Source organism: Vombatus ursinus, unplaced genomic scaffold, assembly GCF_900497805.2.
Source record: "Vombatus ursinus unplaced genomic scaffold, bare-nosed wombat genome assembly UNPS02014774.1, whole genome shotgun sequence".
In the NCBI taxonomy this organism is placed as follows: Eukaryota; Metazoa; Chordata; class Mammalia; order Diprotodontia; family Vombatidae; genus Vombatus; species Vombatus ursinus.
In genome coordinates this window covers 13,963,188-13,980,804 of record NW_020954552.1, presented here as the reverse complement: position 1 = coordinate 13,980,804, position 17,617 = coordinate 13,963,188, and the positions used below count along the sequence as shown (strand labels likewise).

Below are 17,617 nucleotides of genomic sequence, written 5' to 3'. Positions count from 1 at the left end.
TTCTTCTTCTTCTTCTTCTTCTTCTTCTTCTTCTTCTTCTTCTTTAATAACAAGGATTCTATGAGCTACTTATTGGATAATATTACATTTCTAAGATTCTTTCCTTGAATAAAATATGGCATGAGCTTAAGCACAGACAGAATAGTTTTAATAGATTTGGCTTGAGTCAGAAGACAAAAGGATTTATACTTAATGAATTTTAACCCAATATCTAAATGATTTAAGTGTGAGTTGAGTCAAATAGACGTTTCTGTTTTGAGACTGCTATGGTATGATTCTGGGGATGTGAAGCATGTAGACTGATGACTGGAATTTTAATCAATGCTTGTTGAATGAATAAATAATAATTAGAAAGGTGGTCTCTATCACTAGTACAGTGTTTTACACATCACAAGTGTTCAATAAATGTGTATTTATTGAAATTGTTGAATTACCCTAATCTTGTTATTTTTCTTCCTACTCCCTGCCTTTTCAATGGCCTAAATGAAAAGTAACACAAATAATGGGTGGAGCTTGGGAGATATACAAACAACAAATTACACTTATTTCTATGGCAGTGTAAGTTTTACAAAGCACTTTACTTGTGGTGACCTCATGGGGAAGGTAAATATTACTAGTACAATTTTATAGATGACAACTTGAGAAGTTAAATGATTTGCCTATGGTCACTCAGCTAATGTGTTGGATTTTATACCCAAATATTACCTAGCATGTCAACAATGCTGACTCAACTACTAGCCTTTCTGTCTCTATCTTTCTCACAGACTGGTGTAGAAATACTAAAATTATATACCTTTGACTGAGGAACTGAGATAAATAGGGATTAAGTGACTTGCCTATGGTCACACAGCTAGTAAGTGTCTAAGGCCAGATTTAGGCTCAGATTTTCCTGACTCCAGGCCCAATGCTGTACATCCACTGTACCAGCTACCTGTCCCTATAGCAAAAGCTTAATACATTTATTGAATTGAATTGAATTGATCATAGCCTTGGCAGCAAGTGTCATCTAGTTTCATTCTCTTTGTATTATAAATGAAGAAACTGAGGTCCAGAGGTCACAGGTACAGTAGTGTCCAAATAACTTGGGACAAGTAATAATTTTGATATGGTATCATTTTATGACAGCAATGGTTAGGGGTTTGTGCTTCTACTGACACTGACCTGATTCAGTACATCTGACCTTGACAAGATGAAACCAGGTTGAGCTGGTTTTCCCACATTTAGTTAGTTTCCTGGAAGTTTTGTGTGGGATTTTTTTGCCACGGACATGTGTTTCATTGTTCTCTTCAGTTTTGCCTCTCCACCCCCCACCCCAGGAATGGATATTACTCCAAGGAAATTGCAAAAATTGTAGCTTTTAAAGAACACTAAATAGTCACCATTAGTGATATTGTAGTTGCTGTTAATGTAAGGAAGTCATGTGCTTTAAGGATTGTTCAAGCCTACGATGAAACAGAATCAGTGGCACAAAAGTACAAAGTAAAATTTGGTTGTAAACAAAAGAAAAAACAATGCCAAGAACTGACAAATCATTCCTGCAAAGACTTTCAGAGAGACCCAGCAGCTAGATGAATTGCTATTGATTCTTCTACAAAAGTAGGCTTTCTGAGGTTGGAAGAACAGCAAGATACAAGTAAAAGCAAACAAATAAACAGGTGATAATCTTTACTAGGAAGAAAAAAAACCCCACTTATCATGGACAAGATAATTCAATGCCTAGATTACTAAAGATGGAAAAAAAAGATTATTTTTGATGACAAAGCTCACTTGTTAATTCAAAGCTATGTAATAATCATTGTCAGAAGTCCAGGTGAGCCTGCAAAATTTGTACATCTTCCCTAGGCTGTAAAAATTTTCTAGGGGAGGAGATTATTACTAGTGGGCTGTAGAATGGTGAATTCTCATGACTATATATATATATATATATATATAGTGAATGTTATGTGTCTGAGGATGAATTTGACTCGGGTCCTCCTCACTCCAGGGCTGGTGCTCTATCTACTGTGTCACCTAGCTGCCCCAATATTTTGATATATTGAGGATCAAAATTGTTCCAGAATTACAGAGGTTCCTTAATGGAGATGGAATAAGGTAACATGACTTTATGCCATGATACATCACAAAAGATTAAGAAATGTATCTAAGCGATAAATATAGTTCAATGGCCATTTTTACATGATTTAAATCCCACTGAAAACAGAAAGGGTAACCTTTGAAAAATGAACTTTTCTAAAGGTTCTCTTAATATCCAATGACAAAAGTGTGGTTTTATGATAAGGAATTGAAGGATATGTTTTAAAATCGTGTGTACTCATTGACAAATTGTGTAAAACAAGAGACTTCAGCAAAAGGAATACTGTACTTTTTCAATATGTAAATGGTTGTAAGGTGTATTGTATAGGTCAATACATTTTAATATATTACTTTGGCCCAAGTTATTCTTACATCATTCTAGTAAGTGGATGATTGGAGATTCAAACCAGGTCCTCTGGACCATATTTCCTCAATATATAAACATCAGTATTTTAAATTATGGTTCTATAAAAGAAATGCATGGTCTAATATTTGCCATAAACCTCGGGATCAAAAACTGGATGTTGGTCAGTGGTAAGTTCTTAGTTTATTTTGAATTATTGAATTAAATGACGCCCATAGGATCTAGAACTGGATGAGGTTTTTGAAATCATATAATCAGATTACCTATTTCCATCTTACAGACTAGGTGCAAGATGCTCAGGGAAATGAGTACTTAGCTCAGGTGGGATTTGAACCCAAATCCTCAGATTCTAAATACAGTGCTTTTATATAGGAGTGTGTGTGTGTATGTATGTATATATTCATGTGTGTATATGTATATATATATACATACACATATACATATATACACACATATCCATATATACATACACATGAATATATAATGTATATATACATGCATACATGTGCACATATATATGCATGTGCACACATGTGTACACAGATATGTTTAAAGACAGGATCTGTGATTTCACTGATATAAGGAAAATCGCTCTAGCAGTAAGATTAGTACCTTTTCTGTAACTTAAATGTTTTAGAGTCACCTGGAGCACTGAGAGGTTGAGTGATTTGCCATTTATAAGACTTGAACTCAGACCTTCCTGACTCTGAGATTGTGTCTCTATCTCCTACACCTTGCTAGTGCTCATCTACTGTAATAATAATTGTTAAAGTGTTGTAGGCAGCTAGGTGACCCAGTGAATAAAGTATGGACCTGCAGTCAAGGAGTTCAAATCCAACTTTGGACACAACTAATTGTGTAACTCTGAGCAAGTCACTTAACCTCTCAGCCTTAGTTTTCTTATCTGTAAAATGGGGGGGAATAGTACCTGCCTTAGTGTTATGAAGATAAAATAAGATGTTTGTAAAATGCTTTGCAAAGCTTAAAGAATTATATAGGTATTATTAGTATTGACTCTTACCATTGAAGTTGGAAGTAAAACAGAATACATCATATCTGCTTTTATCCTTATCCCAAAATCCGTAATTCCTGACACCAGGCACTGTGTTTCTCCCTCCACAGGGTTCTCTAGGTTTAGTGATAGGATACTGCACAGATCCATCACTGAGCCAGCCAGCATTACACCAGTCTAGCCCTGCCCTCCAAGCATCATAGAGTTGGTCGAAAGAGGCAATCACAGAGTCCTGATCCAGGCAAGCCTGTTGAGCCTCGTGGAAATTGAGATTGTAGCGTCCCAGTCTTGGAAAGTAAGGGAAGACCACACCTGTCCAAATGAGAAAGAAAAAAAATGTTAATCAGTATCACCTAAGAGGGCATGAAAACTGCAGATGTAACTATCAGACCGAGCAATAAATCCTGGTCATTTCACAAGAGCCTCCTCTTTGACAAGTGGCCCTTCAACCCCAGTGCTAAATTAACTCTGAATTGGTTATTTAGAGGTCTTCAAGTGATTTGATTCCTAAGCCAATGGCTTTCTGCTTAACTCAAGAACAAGAAAACTCTTGCTGAAGAGTACTCAGCTTTGTGTGGTCCAACCCATCACTTTGCAGATGAGCAAAATGAGACCTTAAAGAGATGTGAAGTTTGCCTGTGGTTGCTCAATCAGTTAACTACTCACAGAGCCAGGATTGAAACTCAAGGATTATCTCCCTTGGTATAGTTGAAAGGGCAACAGATTTGTAGCTAGGTGTCCTGGGTTCAGATCACAGCTCTGTGTCTTACTATTCATGTGACCTTGAGCGCTACTATCCATGTGACCTGAGTGATTCTCCAGGCTTCAGTTCCTTCTCCTATAAAAGGAAGGGTTTGGACCAGATAATCTCTACAGACCCTTCAAGCTAGATATTTTGGATCTGATCATATGTAATTTAAAAATAAATAAGAAAATGACTCAACTGCATATCACTGACTTCAAAATGACCCTTTTCTACACTTAAGGAAACACTCTTGTTGAGCTTATCCCATGCAAATTACTCACTAAGCCCATGAAAGATCTCTTCTCAGCACTTTGCATCTGGGCAAAAGCCAATGCCCAGCATCATTCCTGAAAGAATAGGGGTGGAGGAGAGTGGGAGGATGCCTTTCCAGAGAAAGTACTCAACTTTATTTCATAATGCCCTTCTTGGTAATGCTTCTCAGAAAAGCTTCATTTTTCATACTGCTTCATATATCAAGGAGCTTGCTAAAGTATTCACATGGGAACATATACCTCTCTTTATATATTAACGTTCATGAAAAGTTGCATTTTTCTTTTCTTTTTTTTCTAAAGAATCACACTCATAATGATTGCAGGCATAACTGCCCACAAGCTGTATGCACATCTATGCTTCTATTTTAAACTAGGGTAGGTAATGACTTCCTATATAAGGGACCTTATGGTGGTAAATCCTTCTATATCATGAACAAACATCTCTGATTTATCTTTTTTTAAAAATAAAGTTGATATTTCTTGTAGGATTTTGTTATAGTGAAGCACACACACACAAACATTAAACATTACATGCATCCAACTTTGACCATTATATCTGTTACATTCCTAGCACAGCCTCTAGGTTTTTGTTTATTTGTTTTTGTTTTTCCCCCAGTATTAGCTAGGATTTCCCACTACTAAGGGCCACAATATTTTAATATTTCCATTCTCCTTGAGAGTTCTCATTTTCGGGTTATTCAAATAACCTCTACAGTGATCCAATTTCTTTTCTTTTTCAAAAAAATATTGCAGACAATTACCACAGTTTCCCAAAAGTCACCTTGCACATCCTGGGTTCTGAGCATCTGATGATCAACTGGTCTAATATGGGGACATGTGACAAAGTATTTCAGTGGCCACAGTTTCTCTTCCTTACTTACCAGAACATTATGACTCTTACTTGGCTTCTGACTTTGAGCTGGAAGAAGTAATAGCTTTGAGAAGCCACTAAAATGTTTTCATTTCCTTTACATAAATAATCAAGGTTGTTTTGAGGATGTAATCTTTTTACTTGTGGCTCATTGATTTAATAAGTTGTGAAATGATAACCATTTTGAGGTAGTCAAGCCCTGTCATCTTATTTCCAGGTCAAAGAAATACATTAAATGCAATGATTTTTCTAAAGAACTGCTAGAATGAATTACCTTACTTTAAACACAAGAGTCTCTTGACCAAATATTTGAGGATGGTGGATATAACTTTATATTATTAACATAAATTTCAATAGCACAGAATCATTGACTAAATGATTTTAACTAGAACCCAGGTTTATCAGTACAGAGAATTGTGGGAAACTATCCTTGGGCAACTCAAAATCACACACACAAATTTCCTTACTGCCTTTTCTATTATGGATGCCTGAAAAGTCACTATTCATTGATTTGGGTATAATTTTCACTTTAAGTTATTGACAGCATAGATCATAGATCTATAATTAGATGGTTCCTCACAGGCCATCTTATCTAACCCCCAGGTTTTTACAGATGAAGAAACTGAGGCTGGGGAAGATTAAATGACTTGCCCAAGGTCACACAGGTAGTAAGTATTAGAAATAGGATTTGAAGCCAGATCCTATGGCTCCTGAGCCAGGATCTTTTCAACTTTTCTGTACCATATCCCATTTGCCTACTTGAGAATGAAGGGGATAGAAAAGGGTTTGGGAAACCACAATGAACAATGAAAGCAAAAGGGTACAAAAGGCCTCCTCAAATTTTTAAAAAGTGCAATTTTGCCTTTACCCCCCCAAAAATAATTGAAAATGTTTTTGAACATATGGTCTATTTTATTTTGTTGGTATTATTTTGTTAGTATATCACCTATGCTATTTCATAAGAAAACCCATACTTTTAAAGATAAATGCAGACTTATCAAAGTCACAACTAGTACAAAAGCAAAATTACACATACAAACACATATTTTAATGAGTGGACCCTGGAAGAATATGAAAGAAATCTTAATAGCGTTGACCAAGGCCTTTTTTTTTGGAGGCTTGTAAGACACATCCGTCCCTCTAGGGCAATCTAGTTGGCAGCTTCATCCAGTTGGCCCAGATCCAAGATTTATTCCTGATCTTACCCTCTCTTCTTGGATATGCAATCTGAAAGCTGAATTTAAGGCAAGAGAAGATGAAAGAGGATCTCCTGGTTCTCACTGACCCCTGGTGGAGTAGAGTAGAGGGAGAGATGGAAGATTGTTCAGTCTAATATTGACTCCACTCCAGCATTCAGATATCCAAAATACCAGTTCTCTAGTTGGTCTTTCCCCCTATCCCTGAGCAGTGTTACTCTCCTGATACTATCCCGCAATGTTCTCCTAACAACTTTTGGAACCTTATCTGAAGAGTCTGAGGCAAAGAAAAGAAAAATGCCTAGTTTATATAGAGAGATTCTTTGATCTCAAGCACTATAAAGGAGCATCTCAGAACACCTTGGAGAGCTATTTGACCCAACTCCCACTTTCCACCGGGCCCAGGAGTGATGATATGACAGAATGGATGTGACATTATTTCAAAGAAAAGCTTTCATAATGGTTGGAAAACACATTCTGGTTTAGATTCTCTAAGGAAAATTTCCTGATCACTTTCTGCTGGTATGGATCATGGAAGCTCAAACACCTACATTACCCTTCCATGTCATCATCAGCTTCTCATATCTTATCCATCCTTTAATGGGTAAATTAATAGTGTAAGGACCCAGTTTCAATGTTCTCCTTGCCAAGCAGTCTTCTTTGATTGCCCGAGCCAGAAAGGTACTCTCCTTCCTATGAGTTCTCCTAGCATCATTACTACACCTTTCCTATTCATGCAGAGTGCACCAGGTACACCCAAACACACATTAATGTCAGAAAAAAATCAGAAAAAAAATTTTTGTGCCTCATTTTAAAAATTTGTATTTTTTAAATTTATTTATTTTTTAAAAATGGAGCTTAATTTTTATTTCTTTGATGAATATAGATGTTGTAGTACTCACTAAATATTCTCCTTAAAAATAAAAAAAAATTCCTTGGTTACATGCTCATATACACATTCTTTTTTGTATTAGTCATTTTTGTACCTGTCCTATCTCCCCTTTTGTTGTTGCTCATTTGTATCCTATTCTCTGTGACCCTGTCACCGTATTATACATGGGGTTTTCTTGGTAAAGATACTGGAATCGGTTTTCCACTTCCTTCTCCAATAGATTAAGATAAACAGGTTAAGTGACTTGCCCAGGATCACACAAAGGTCTGAAGTCAAATTTGAACTCAGGTCTTTCTGACTATAAACCCAGAGCTTTATGCACTGAACCACCTGGTTGCTTCCTTTAACTCCTATACTAGATTATAAATGCCTTAAGGCAGGGACTCTTTCTTATTTTTCACTATTTCCCCCAGTGCCCTGTACCATACTTCCTACAAAGTAGACAATTAATTGTTGAATGCATGAAGGAAAAAATGAAGAGATTTGGATTTGATTGGCCCTTATCCAAATGATCCTGAAATACGACTCTTATGGTGTCAAATTTAGTTTACTCCATTTCCTCTTCAATTTTAAAAAACTATATCATGTGATAAATTTGTGAAAGGTATAAAGGAAAAATAAATTATGGATTTATATATATATATATATATTTAAACATAGGGCATTTTAATAATCTGTTCATTGTGATTATTTAGTAATTCTATGGAGTGGAGTTTTAATTTCTATGATGAAAGAAAGCAATTTCAGCAGAGCATGAGCCAACTTCTTTGTCTTAAACTTCACTGGCCGACCCACATTTGGTGCACACATTGTAGGGATCAGCTGTTCCTTACTGACAGGGGCATTCCTAGAATTACATGCTTTTGACTCTCAGCCAGTTCACTTTCTCTCATGTCAGCATCTACTACTATCTAGGCAGGAGCCTTCCTGAAGAAATTCTTGTAATTACCTGTAGCTAAATTAGGACATGGATAGTTCTTTTCTATTGGCAATGGTGGGGAGAAAAGAAGGGAACAGAAAAGAGAAATTTTTAGGCATGGGAAAGAAGGGTGTATGCCTTTTTCCCAAACAGCATCTGACTCATTTTTCCACTTTACTTAGAGGTCAAAAAATAATCAAAAGCATTTCACTGAACATTTTAAATTAGTCGAGGAATTGGTGTGCACATCTGCAAGAGACTAAGTATTCTGCATCACATGAAATACTGGAGGACAGATTCTCAACCTGGGGTCCATGAACTTGTTAAAAAAATTGATAATTATTTCAATATAATTAATTGCTTTTAAAATCCTACTTATTTTATTTTATGTATTTAAAAAACATTATCCTGACAAGGGGCCACAGGTTTTACCAGACTACCAAAGGGGTCCTATGCAGCAATATGCTGATGTTTAAAAATCAGCTCTTTGAAGGGAAAAATAACAACCCACCCATGTACACATGACACATTTTTAAGTTTAATCTGCATTAGTAATGTTTTCCCCACCACTTTTTTTTTTTTACTTAACCTCTCTCTAGAAATGAACAAAACAACAAATCAAGTCCCGATTTGTTTGTGGTTACTGATTTCTGAGACATAAATGCTCAAACTGAAAATTTAACAATTGCCTTTCATGAGCTGATTCCAATTGGCTCCAGAACACCCTTGGACTCATGACACAAAAAAGATTAAGAACTTCTGTAACTTGACCACTATCAAAATTATGTGTTTTTAATCTATTTCTATGTCTTCTTTTTGGTGGGGAGACTTAGGGAGGGAGAAGGAGAGTATTTGTTCAATTACTATCTTAAACAACACAGCATGTTCTGAAGGTTATCAAAAACCAATTTACTACTTATGGTAAACTTTAACCTCACTCCCTGAACTTAAACTTAAAGCTGACCATTTGGAAAACTCCAACAAATACAGATGTGGCGGGCTTTTGTGCTTTAATGTATACACAGATTTCAGTGGATCTTAATGACCCAAGAAAGGTAGCATTGCTAGAAGGAAAGAGGTTATAATCCTCTTGAGGATAGGAACCATATACTACATACCAGTTTTTACCCCTAAACACTTAGCATGGTGCTAAATATGTAGTAACTTCTCAATAAATATGTTGAAAGATTGCTGTAATTGGGAGTAGCGAGAGAAAGCATAGAGCATAAATACTTTGGGGAAAATCACAAATGTAGAAGTCTACCTCCTGAGGTGAATGAGGAACCTGAGAGATAAAGTTTCTGGGTAATTAATAATCAATTTATCAATTAGGCTTGCTAATAATCAATGAATTGATAGTCAGTGGTTTCTCTCTGTAACCAAAGACACCTAACACTGAATGCCTTAAATATTTTTTTGAAAGTCAATGCCCCTGACAGGAGACATCAACCCTGTTTGGACATTTAAATGAGGAGGTGGGCTAAAAGTCTTCAGCTCCTCTTGCTGAGACCATGGCTTGATCATGAGATTGAGCTGCCTCCAGAAATCTGGACAGGGGAACCCATCTCCACCCAGACCACTCTGCTTGGTTTTCTCCTTCATGAGTTGGGTCACCCTAAACTCCAATGGAGGGGTACAAGGACAGGGGCTTATTCTCTCAGGGTAAGAATTTACCTAGATTAGATTCTGTTTACACTTCAAACAGAAGTCAGGTTCCCTAGTCGCCAAAGGTCTTCTCAAGATTAAGAAGCAAGTACCTCAAGGATTAGATTAATGCAAGGGTGAGGAACCTGCAGACTTGAGGCCATATGTGGCTCTCTAGGTCCTCAAGTGCAGCCCTTTGACTGGATCCAAGCCACAGAAAAAATTCCCTTAATAAAAGGATTTGTTTGAAAATAGGTTCAATACGAATATATATGTAGAGCCTTATATCAAATTGCACGCCCTCTTGGGGTGGGGGGAGGGGAGAGATGGGAAGAAAATTTAGAACTCAAAATCTTATGGAAGTGAATGTTGAAAACTAAAAATAAATTAATTAAAAAAATAAAAGGATTTGTTCTGTGAAGTTTGGTTTCAGTCAAAGGGCCGCAGTTGAGGACCTAAAGAACCACATTGGCTTCAAGGCTGCAGGTTTTCCACCCATGGATTAGGGCAATCTCTTCTACTAGCCATGCCCTTCCCAGATAGGCTGACTGGCCTACAGGGGCTGGTTCCTGAATGAGGAAATAAAAAACCTGGATCCTAATTAATAATGGGTTATTAATATAACAGAAAAAATAATTTCCATCATCCTCATATATCTTTCCAAAATCATTCATTTCTATACATTCTAGTTACATTATTTCTATTGACACTGATGCTGACTATTCCTATCCTATCTATTCTCCTGTGTTTCTATTGCTTTTCAAATTTCTCAATCTAATACAGACATACCTTATCATTTCTATTCAGCTGAAGGATTTGGAAAGAGATGAAGATAGCTGAGAGATAGCTCTATGTAATAACAAAGGAATACCCTAGGAAATAGTAAGCTGGCAGGGTGGTCATCTCCTAAGGGTAGTTCCCATATAATTTAGTGGAACAATTTAGCCCATTCTGGATTTGGGATGTTTCCATTCTGTTATTGCACTGATGAAACTTCTGGGTAATGCTGATATCTGGCATTTAATTAAGACAGGCAGAATGATATAGTGACATATCATATTTCCACTTGTCCCAGAACCAGAGTGTATCTCACTTGAATGAGAGCTAAAGACTGTCATATCATGATGTACTTAATAAAGGTGCTAGATGCTAGGTGAAGACTGGTCAGAAACAAGTGAATGTTTACTTTTCTGTCCTTGGCTTTTAGAAGTAGTATAGTGGGTTTGTTTGTTTGTTTGTTTTTATTTAATCTCTCTTCAAATCAGTTTCCTTCTCTGTAAAACTGTGATATCTGTAGAATGAGGTGATATATACTCTTTGGGTAGCTTAAATCACTATATAAATATTAGAATTAGCAAGAGAGAGTCAAATGCGTTGATGGAATCCCTTCATAGAGATTTCTACTCTGTGTGTCAATCCCACGATGTTAATTGAAACCTCTAGTGACTTCCTAATGTTAATGAGATCCAGTACTCTTTAATTTTCATTCAAGCTACCAGAAAATTAAACTTAACTGTTACAAGGCGCTAAGTAGCACAACGGATAGTGTGCTGGCCCTGGTGTCAGGAAGACAGGAGCTCAAATTTGGCTTCAGATACTTAACTAGCTATGTGACCCACGGCAAGTCACTTAATTTCTATTTGCTTCTGTTTCCTCAACTATAAAATGAGGATAATAATAGCACCTACCTCACAGGGTTGTTGGGACAGCTAAGTGGCTCAGTAGCTAGAGCACTGGGCTTGGAGTCAGGAAGAACTGAATTCAAATCTAGCCTCAGATACTTACTAGGTGTGGGCAAGTCACTCAACCTGTTTGCCTTAATACAGTGGAGAAGAAAAAGGCAAACCACTCCAGTATCTTTGCCAAGAAAACTCCAAATGAGGTCACAAAGAGTCATTCATGACTGAAAAATGACTGACAACAACAATACAGAGTTGTTGTGAGGGACAAACAGGATATTTGTAAAGAGTTTTGCCACAGTGCCTGGCAGATAGTAGGTGCTTAATAAAGGCTTGTCTCCTTTTTCTTTCCTTTAAAGCTGAGTGCCATCAGTCTCTAGCCTGAATCTTCTGCTAAATCCAGAGAAGTTTCCTTACTCTCCCTGGAACATACTTTGCTCTTGCACACCTCTGAGATTTTTCATGCTGATCTCTTCTGCTGCAAAATCTTCCCTCTCATCTCCCTTTCAAATTTTAAGTAAAATTATTTAAAATTTATCCATCATTTCAGGCCTAACTCGATGTCTATCTCTTCTATGAAGCCTTCTTTAATCACTCTAGCCTACACTGACCTCTTCCCTTCTCTGAAATCTCCTAGCAATTATTCTCTGTCCTATATAATTAGAAACATTTTAACTATTGTTCATCATACATTGTTAATTTTCCACTTCTTTGTTAATCTTATCTCCCAACTGGATCCTAAGCTCCTTTAGGGGATACTGCCACTTTCTTAAGCTTTTGCATCCCTCACAGTACTTATCGCGACCATGGACACATAGTAGATGTTTGGTAAATACCTGTTGAATGGATGAATAAATAAGTGAATGGGCCTTTTACTTTCATGAAATTCTTCTAACTAAGCCAACTACTAGTCCCTACACACATTTTTCAAATACAACATATGGAGATTTATCTGAGTACTTGTAAATGGGGATTTCTCAGTATCCAAAAAAACCAAAACCAAAACAAACAAACGAACAAACAAAAATCCAACCAAGGAAAGTAGGTTACATGTAATCAGGAGTTAAGAATTTAAGACAAGAGATAAAAAGGGAAGTAATATAGAAGCAAATCAATATTAACAATATTATTTTTTGTATGTGTTGAGTGGGGAGAGTAGAGAATGAGACTTGTAATTTCCTTGGGGGAGGAAATAAACAGTAAGGAACAATGCTGATTATCACCTCCTTGGGGTACTGAGCTGCACAGTGACTTGCCTAGGGTCACATATCCAGGATGCGTTTTGGAGGCAGGACTTGAATCTTTTCTTCCATCAGTTCACTATTTACTAGTCTGACTGCTATTCATTACTAGTTTTTCTCGTATGACACAAAGTTGTGTCACCCTAGGCAAGTCACTTAATCCTGTTTTCCTCAATTTCCTCATCTATAAAGTCAGCTGAAGAAGGAAATAGCAAACCACTCCAATAATCTCCCAAGAAAACCCCAAATAGGGTCATGGAGAGTCAGGCATGACTGAAACAACTGAACAACAAAACTAATACACTAGATGACAGAGTAAAGATCTCAAAATATCCTGACAGATCTGGAAATTGGGATGAAACTAATAACAGCATCTAAAAGAGAGAAATATAAAACTTTGGACTTGGTTTGAAGAAATTGACTTCACAAATTCAAGATAGGGGAAGCACAGGTAGATATGAGTTCATCTGAAAAAAATGATCTAGGTTGGGACAATGGTAGGATTTGTTGTCGTCAAGTTATTTTCAGTTGTGTCTGACTCTGTGACCTTGTTTGGAGTTTTCTTCCAGAGATACTGGAGTGGTTTGCCATTTCCTCTAACTCATTTTACAGATAAGGAAACTGAGGCAAAGAGGGTGAAGTGATTTGCCTCAGGTCACATTGCTAGTAAATGTCTGAGAACAGATTTGAACTCATAAAGTTGAGTTTTCCTGACTTCATTCCTGGCACTCTATCCAATGTGCCACCTGATTGCCCCCAGTTCCTATGGGATATAGCAACCTAAATAGTTAATGCAATGTTAGGCAGCCTTAAGAGGAGTAGAGGTCCTAGGAATGGGGACGTGATAGTCCCATTATATTTCCTTCCTCAAATGAAATCTGGAATGTGTACTCACTTAATGTTTGAACATATTCTTACATTATCATCTGGTCTTTATCTCTCTGTATCCAGAGATAGTGCTGTAGCATAAGCTGGAGAGGATCCAGAGGATCTGTGATAATAAAGAACCTTAGATCCTTGTGATCAGAGAATTAATTAAAGAATCTGGGGATGTTTGATCTGGAGAAGGGAAAGTTGGGGGGCAATGAAAGGCTATCATGGGAGAATTGGGCTTGTTTTGTGTGGCACCAGAGGGCAGAATCAGGAGCAAAAGTAGAAGTTGCAAAGAGTCCACTTTAGGCTTGATTTTTAGGGGAAAAAAATCTTCCTAACATTTTGAACTATCCAAATGCAAAAGGGTCTGCCAGAATTTCCCCTTTCCTGTTGGTTTTATTCTTTCTTTCTTTTTTTTTTTTCAGGCAATTGGGGTTAAGTGAGTGTCAAGTATTTGGTCTGAGGTCAGATTTGAACTCAGGTCCTCCTGACTTCAGGGCCGGCACTCTATCCACTGCGCCACCTAGCTGCCTCCTTCCTTCTTTCCTTCCTTCCTTCCTTCCTTCCTTCCTTCCTTCCTACAATCATCTTCTTTTTCTATTCTACAATGTTATGGAAATGCTTGTTTTATTTTTTAAGTTCAGAATAAAATAAATAATTTAAAGAAAAAGAATATAATTTTAGTTATAATTTGTAAACTCATCTTCTTTTTCTTTAAATTATTTATTTTATTCTGAACTTAAAAAATAAAACAAGCATTTCCATAACATTGTAGAATAGAAAAAGAAGATGATTGTACATAAAACTACAAAGCTATTATGTACAACTTGTATGAACTAGGTTGTAGTGGGGATTTTTTGGGATAGGTGGGTAGGGAAGTTGTATTATATAACTGCTAAATTCCCTTCTAATTTTAAAATTCTATGATTTGGTTGTACATGGTATATGTAACTAAAAGAAACTCCCTGCATGTACAATGGAACACAATAAATAAGACAAAAATCTTCAGTGCCTTACTAGTGGACAAATCATATTTTTGTTTTGTTTTTGTCCAAAACTCATGTGTGCAAAGAGCCTCTCTCCAAATGCACATCAGAAGGTTTATGGGTCAAATAATAATAATTGTTATTATTGGCCATTTATTGCTAAAATGAATAAAAATGTTTTAAACAGGGGGTATTCATAGTTAAGAAGATTCTGGACCAGTTTTTAAATTACTTCTTTATATAAAAGGTCAAAATAAATCCAGAGGCTACTTAATTGTTAAATTAGTTTCACAACCATTTCATAGAATAAAATTAACACGAATTTATGTTAGCAGATGTTTGCTAAAAAAAAAAATTGTAATTATTCTGAGGCTCAGAGTTAATTTTAGGATCTTGTCTAAAGAGTATCTGATCTGAATTTCTCAATAACCATGAAATGGGATTTAAATTTTAAAATAACATGAAGCTGATTCTGAATATTGCTAATTCAATTCCATTTCACGTTTCTCCTGGTTACAAATAGCCTCCATTATGTGCACATCAATTGTGTGCACATTTCAAACTCAAAAAAAAAAAATGGAATTATAGGCTGACTGAAAAATAAGAACCCATGCTAAGCAAGGACTTCAGGGTTAGATGTTATCACCATGGCAACCATCAGTCATTATTATGTTGGTAGAAAGAGAAAACTAGTGGCATATTAGCATTCCTGTTTTTAATAGGCTAGCAGGCTACGTACCTTGCAGATCCAAGGCTACAACTGCTGTATCGTCTTCTAATCCTTCAATCACCTCACACTTGTATCTCCCATAATCCTCCAGGGTGATGTCCGTGATCACTAAGGAAGCATCGTTGTCGCTGCCTCTATTCAGAAACACTCTCCCCTGGTAGCTGCCATACGTTTTCTTGTGGTATCCCATGGAAACAAAAACATCTATTTCCTTGAGGTAATCCGAAGTAAGCTTGGTCCACTTGACTCGGACTTTGTGGGTTCCTGAGCCGATAGTTGAGGGGTCACGGTAAAATTTACACGGCAGTGTGACATTGCCGCCCCGGTGTGAGAAGACTTCTGTCTGCTCTGCTTCCACCAGGAGACGGGGGCCGTTTTCTGCTGTTATTAAAAAGACAAAGAAAAGTACTTCGTTAATCTATGGTTACACTTTTATAAAATGGAATTTGGCACGCCGAATGCTAAACAGAAGACAGGTTCGGATGATCAGCCTCTAAATTGTAAGCTATGGTCACTCATTCAATTCAATTGAATTAAACAATTGCACACCGTCCATTGAGGGAGATAGAAAGTTTGGATAATACACGGTCCTTTCCTTCACGGAGCTTACAGACTCATCAGTCTTGTAGCATCATTGGTTCATAAATGTAGAGCTCAAAGGGATCTTAGAGGTCGTCTAGTCCAACCCCCTCAATTTAAAGATGATGAAAAGGAATCCCAGAGAAGTAAAGTGATTGCTCAAGGTCACATAGGCAGGAAAGAACAGAACCCAAATTAGAATTCAGGTCCTTCAACTCTATGTCCAAGATTCTGCGCCATGTTGCTTCTCAATTTTTTGCACATTGTTCTCATCCTGGTCCACTTCCTTTTCTGGGCCAATTCCCTCCCCTGATATTTGACTCTGTTCATATCCTCCCTCAGCAATAAAGTTTTGGCAGGCATGTCAGACCTAAGAAAATTAACAGGCGGGTTCAAGACATGAGCCCGTGGTTCACTTTTTCCTCTTTCCTTGCCCCCTTTAAGAGGAAGAGGAAGTGGAATGAGGAGGGGGTTGCACACTTATTTATGAATATGCTATATTTGTGTTACATGCATGTGATTAGATTATAAGCTCCTTGAGGGCAGGGAGTATGTATTTTTTCAATTTATATTCCTTGTACCTAGCACACAGGCTCACTTTATACTTTCTATAGCATATGTAAGGCAAACAAAAGGATATATTTATTGAGACTCCTTTTACTCAGGGAAAACTGTATACATACATGTAGCTAATATTTACTTCATATGTTTACTTTAAGGAATCTTGGACATTAAGAATAAATAACACTTAGGATTCTAAAATCATGGAGTTTGAAAGTCATATAGGTTCAACTCATTTTAGCATTTGTTTTCTTAAATTTTCAATATTAAAAATGTAAAGGATATTGCAAAGAAGTAGGGTCAACAGCAGGGTCAAGGCTAAGTAACTGTTAAAAGTAAGGAAGAAAATTTCAAGAAAAGCAAGCTGATCCTTTTCATCCAAACAGGATCTTTAGTATAATTTTGTGAGGTATCTAACAAAAGTGTGAAATGTCAATGCTTGTTTTCATAATGGTGTGCTATACTAAGAACTCAGAGCATTAACAGTCACCTCACAGTCACTTACAGTCAGGTATAAACTTTCAGAACTTTGTGAGACATACCACGGGATATTAGCCACATGCATCTCTTTGCACAGCAATGCAACATATCAGTCCCGGAGAGCTATTTTAAAGGAATAATTTGGAACAAATATTTTAAAAATACAAAATGGGTTTCTCAAATTTTGAGGACAAAGACTATGCAAAACTAAATTCATGTCCAGGTTTCTGTATTCCTTGATCCATTCTTTCATTCCTTCTAATCCTTAATCTTCGGAGTGTTGCCAGTTTCTAGAGTCATCTAATCTCTATCATCTCTTGTTTTTGTTCCCCTTGTTTTCATTCATGCATCCTTAGTTCAAGGTCTTAACTGCCTTCAAAAGAGACTCACAACTCTGCAGTCTGCAACATCAGCAGATCTGAAGTTTTCTGGAAAGGCAGAGACTACTCTACTGTCTTCAGATCCTGCCCTGGGGTTTCCCCTGATGAGCAGCACTAGAG

General features: G+C 36.8%; 1 protein-coding gene across 1 annotated transcript in view; it reads right to left on the bottom strand.

Moving 5' to 3' along the window:
* The window catches only part of HAPLN1 (hyaluronan and proteoglycan link protein 1), a 36,729-nt gene that overhangs the window by 1,173 nt on the left and 17,939 nt on the right, over positions 1-17,617 (bottom strand). Inside the window, exons 2-3 of the mRNA XM_027864324.1 lie at positions 15,507-15,878; positions 3,459-3,761 (exon numbers count right to left, since the gene is read on the bottom strand). Coding sequence (XP_027720125.1) covers positions 3,459-3,761; positions 15,507-15,878 — 675 coding nt within the window. The remainder of the gene's footprint in view (positions 1-3,458; positions 3,762-15,506; positions 15,879-17,617) is intronic.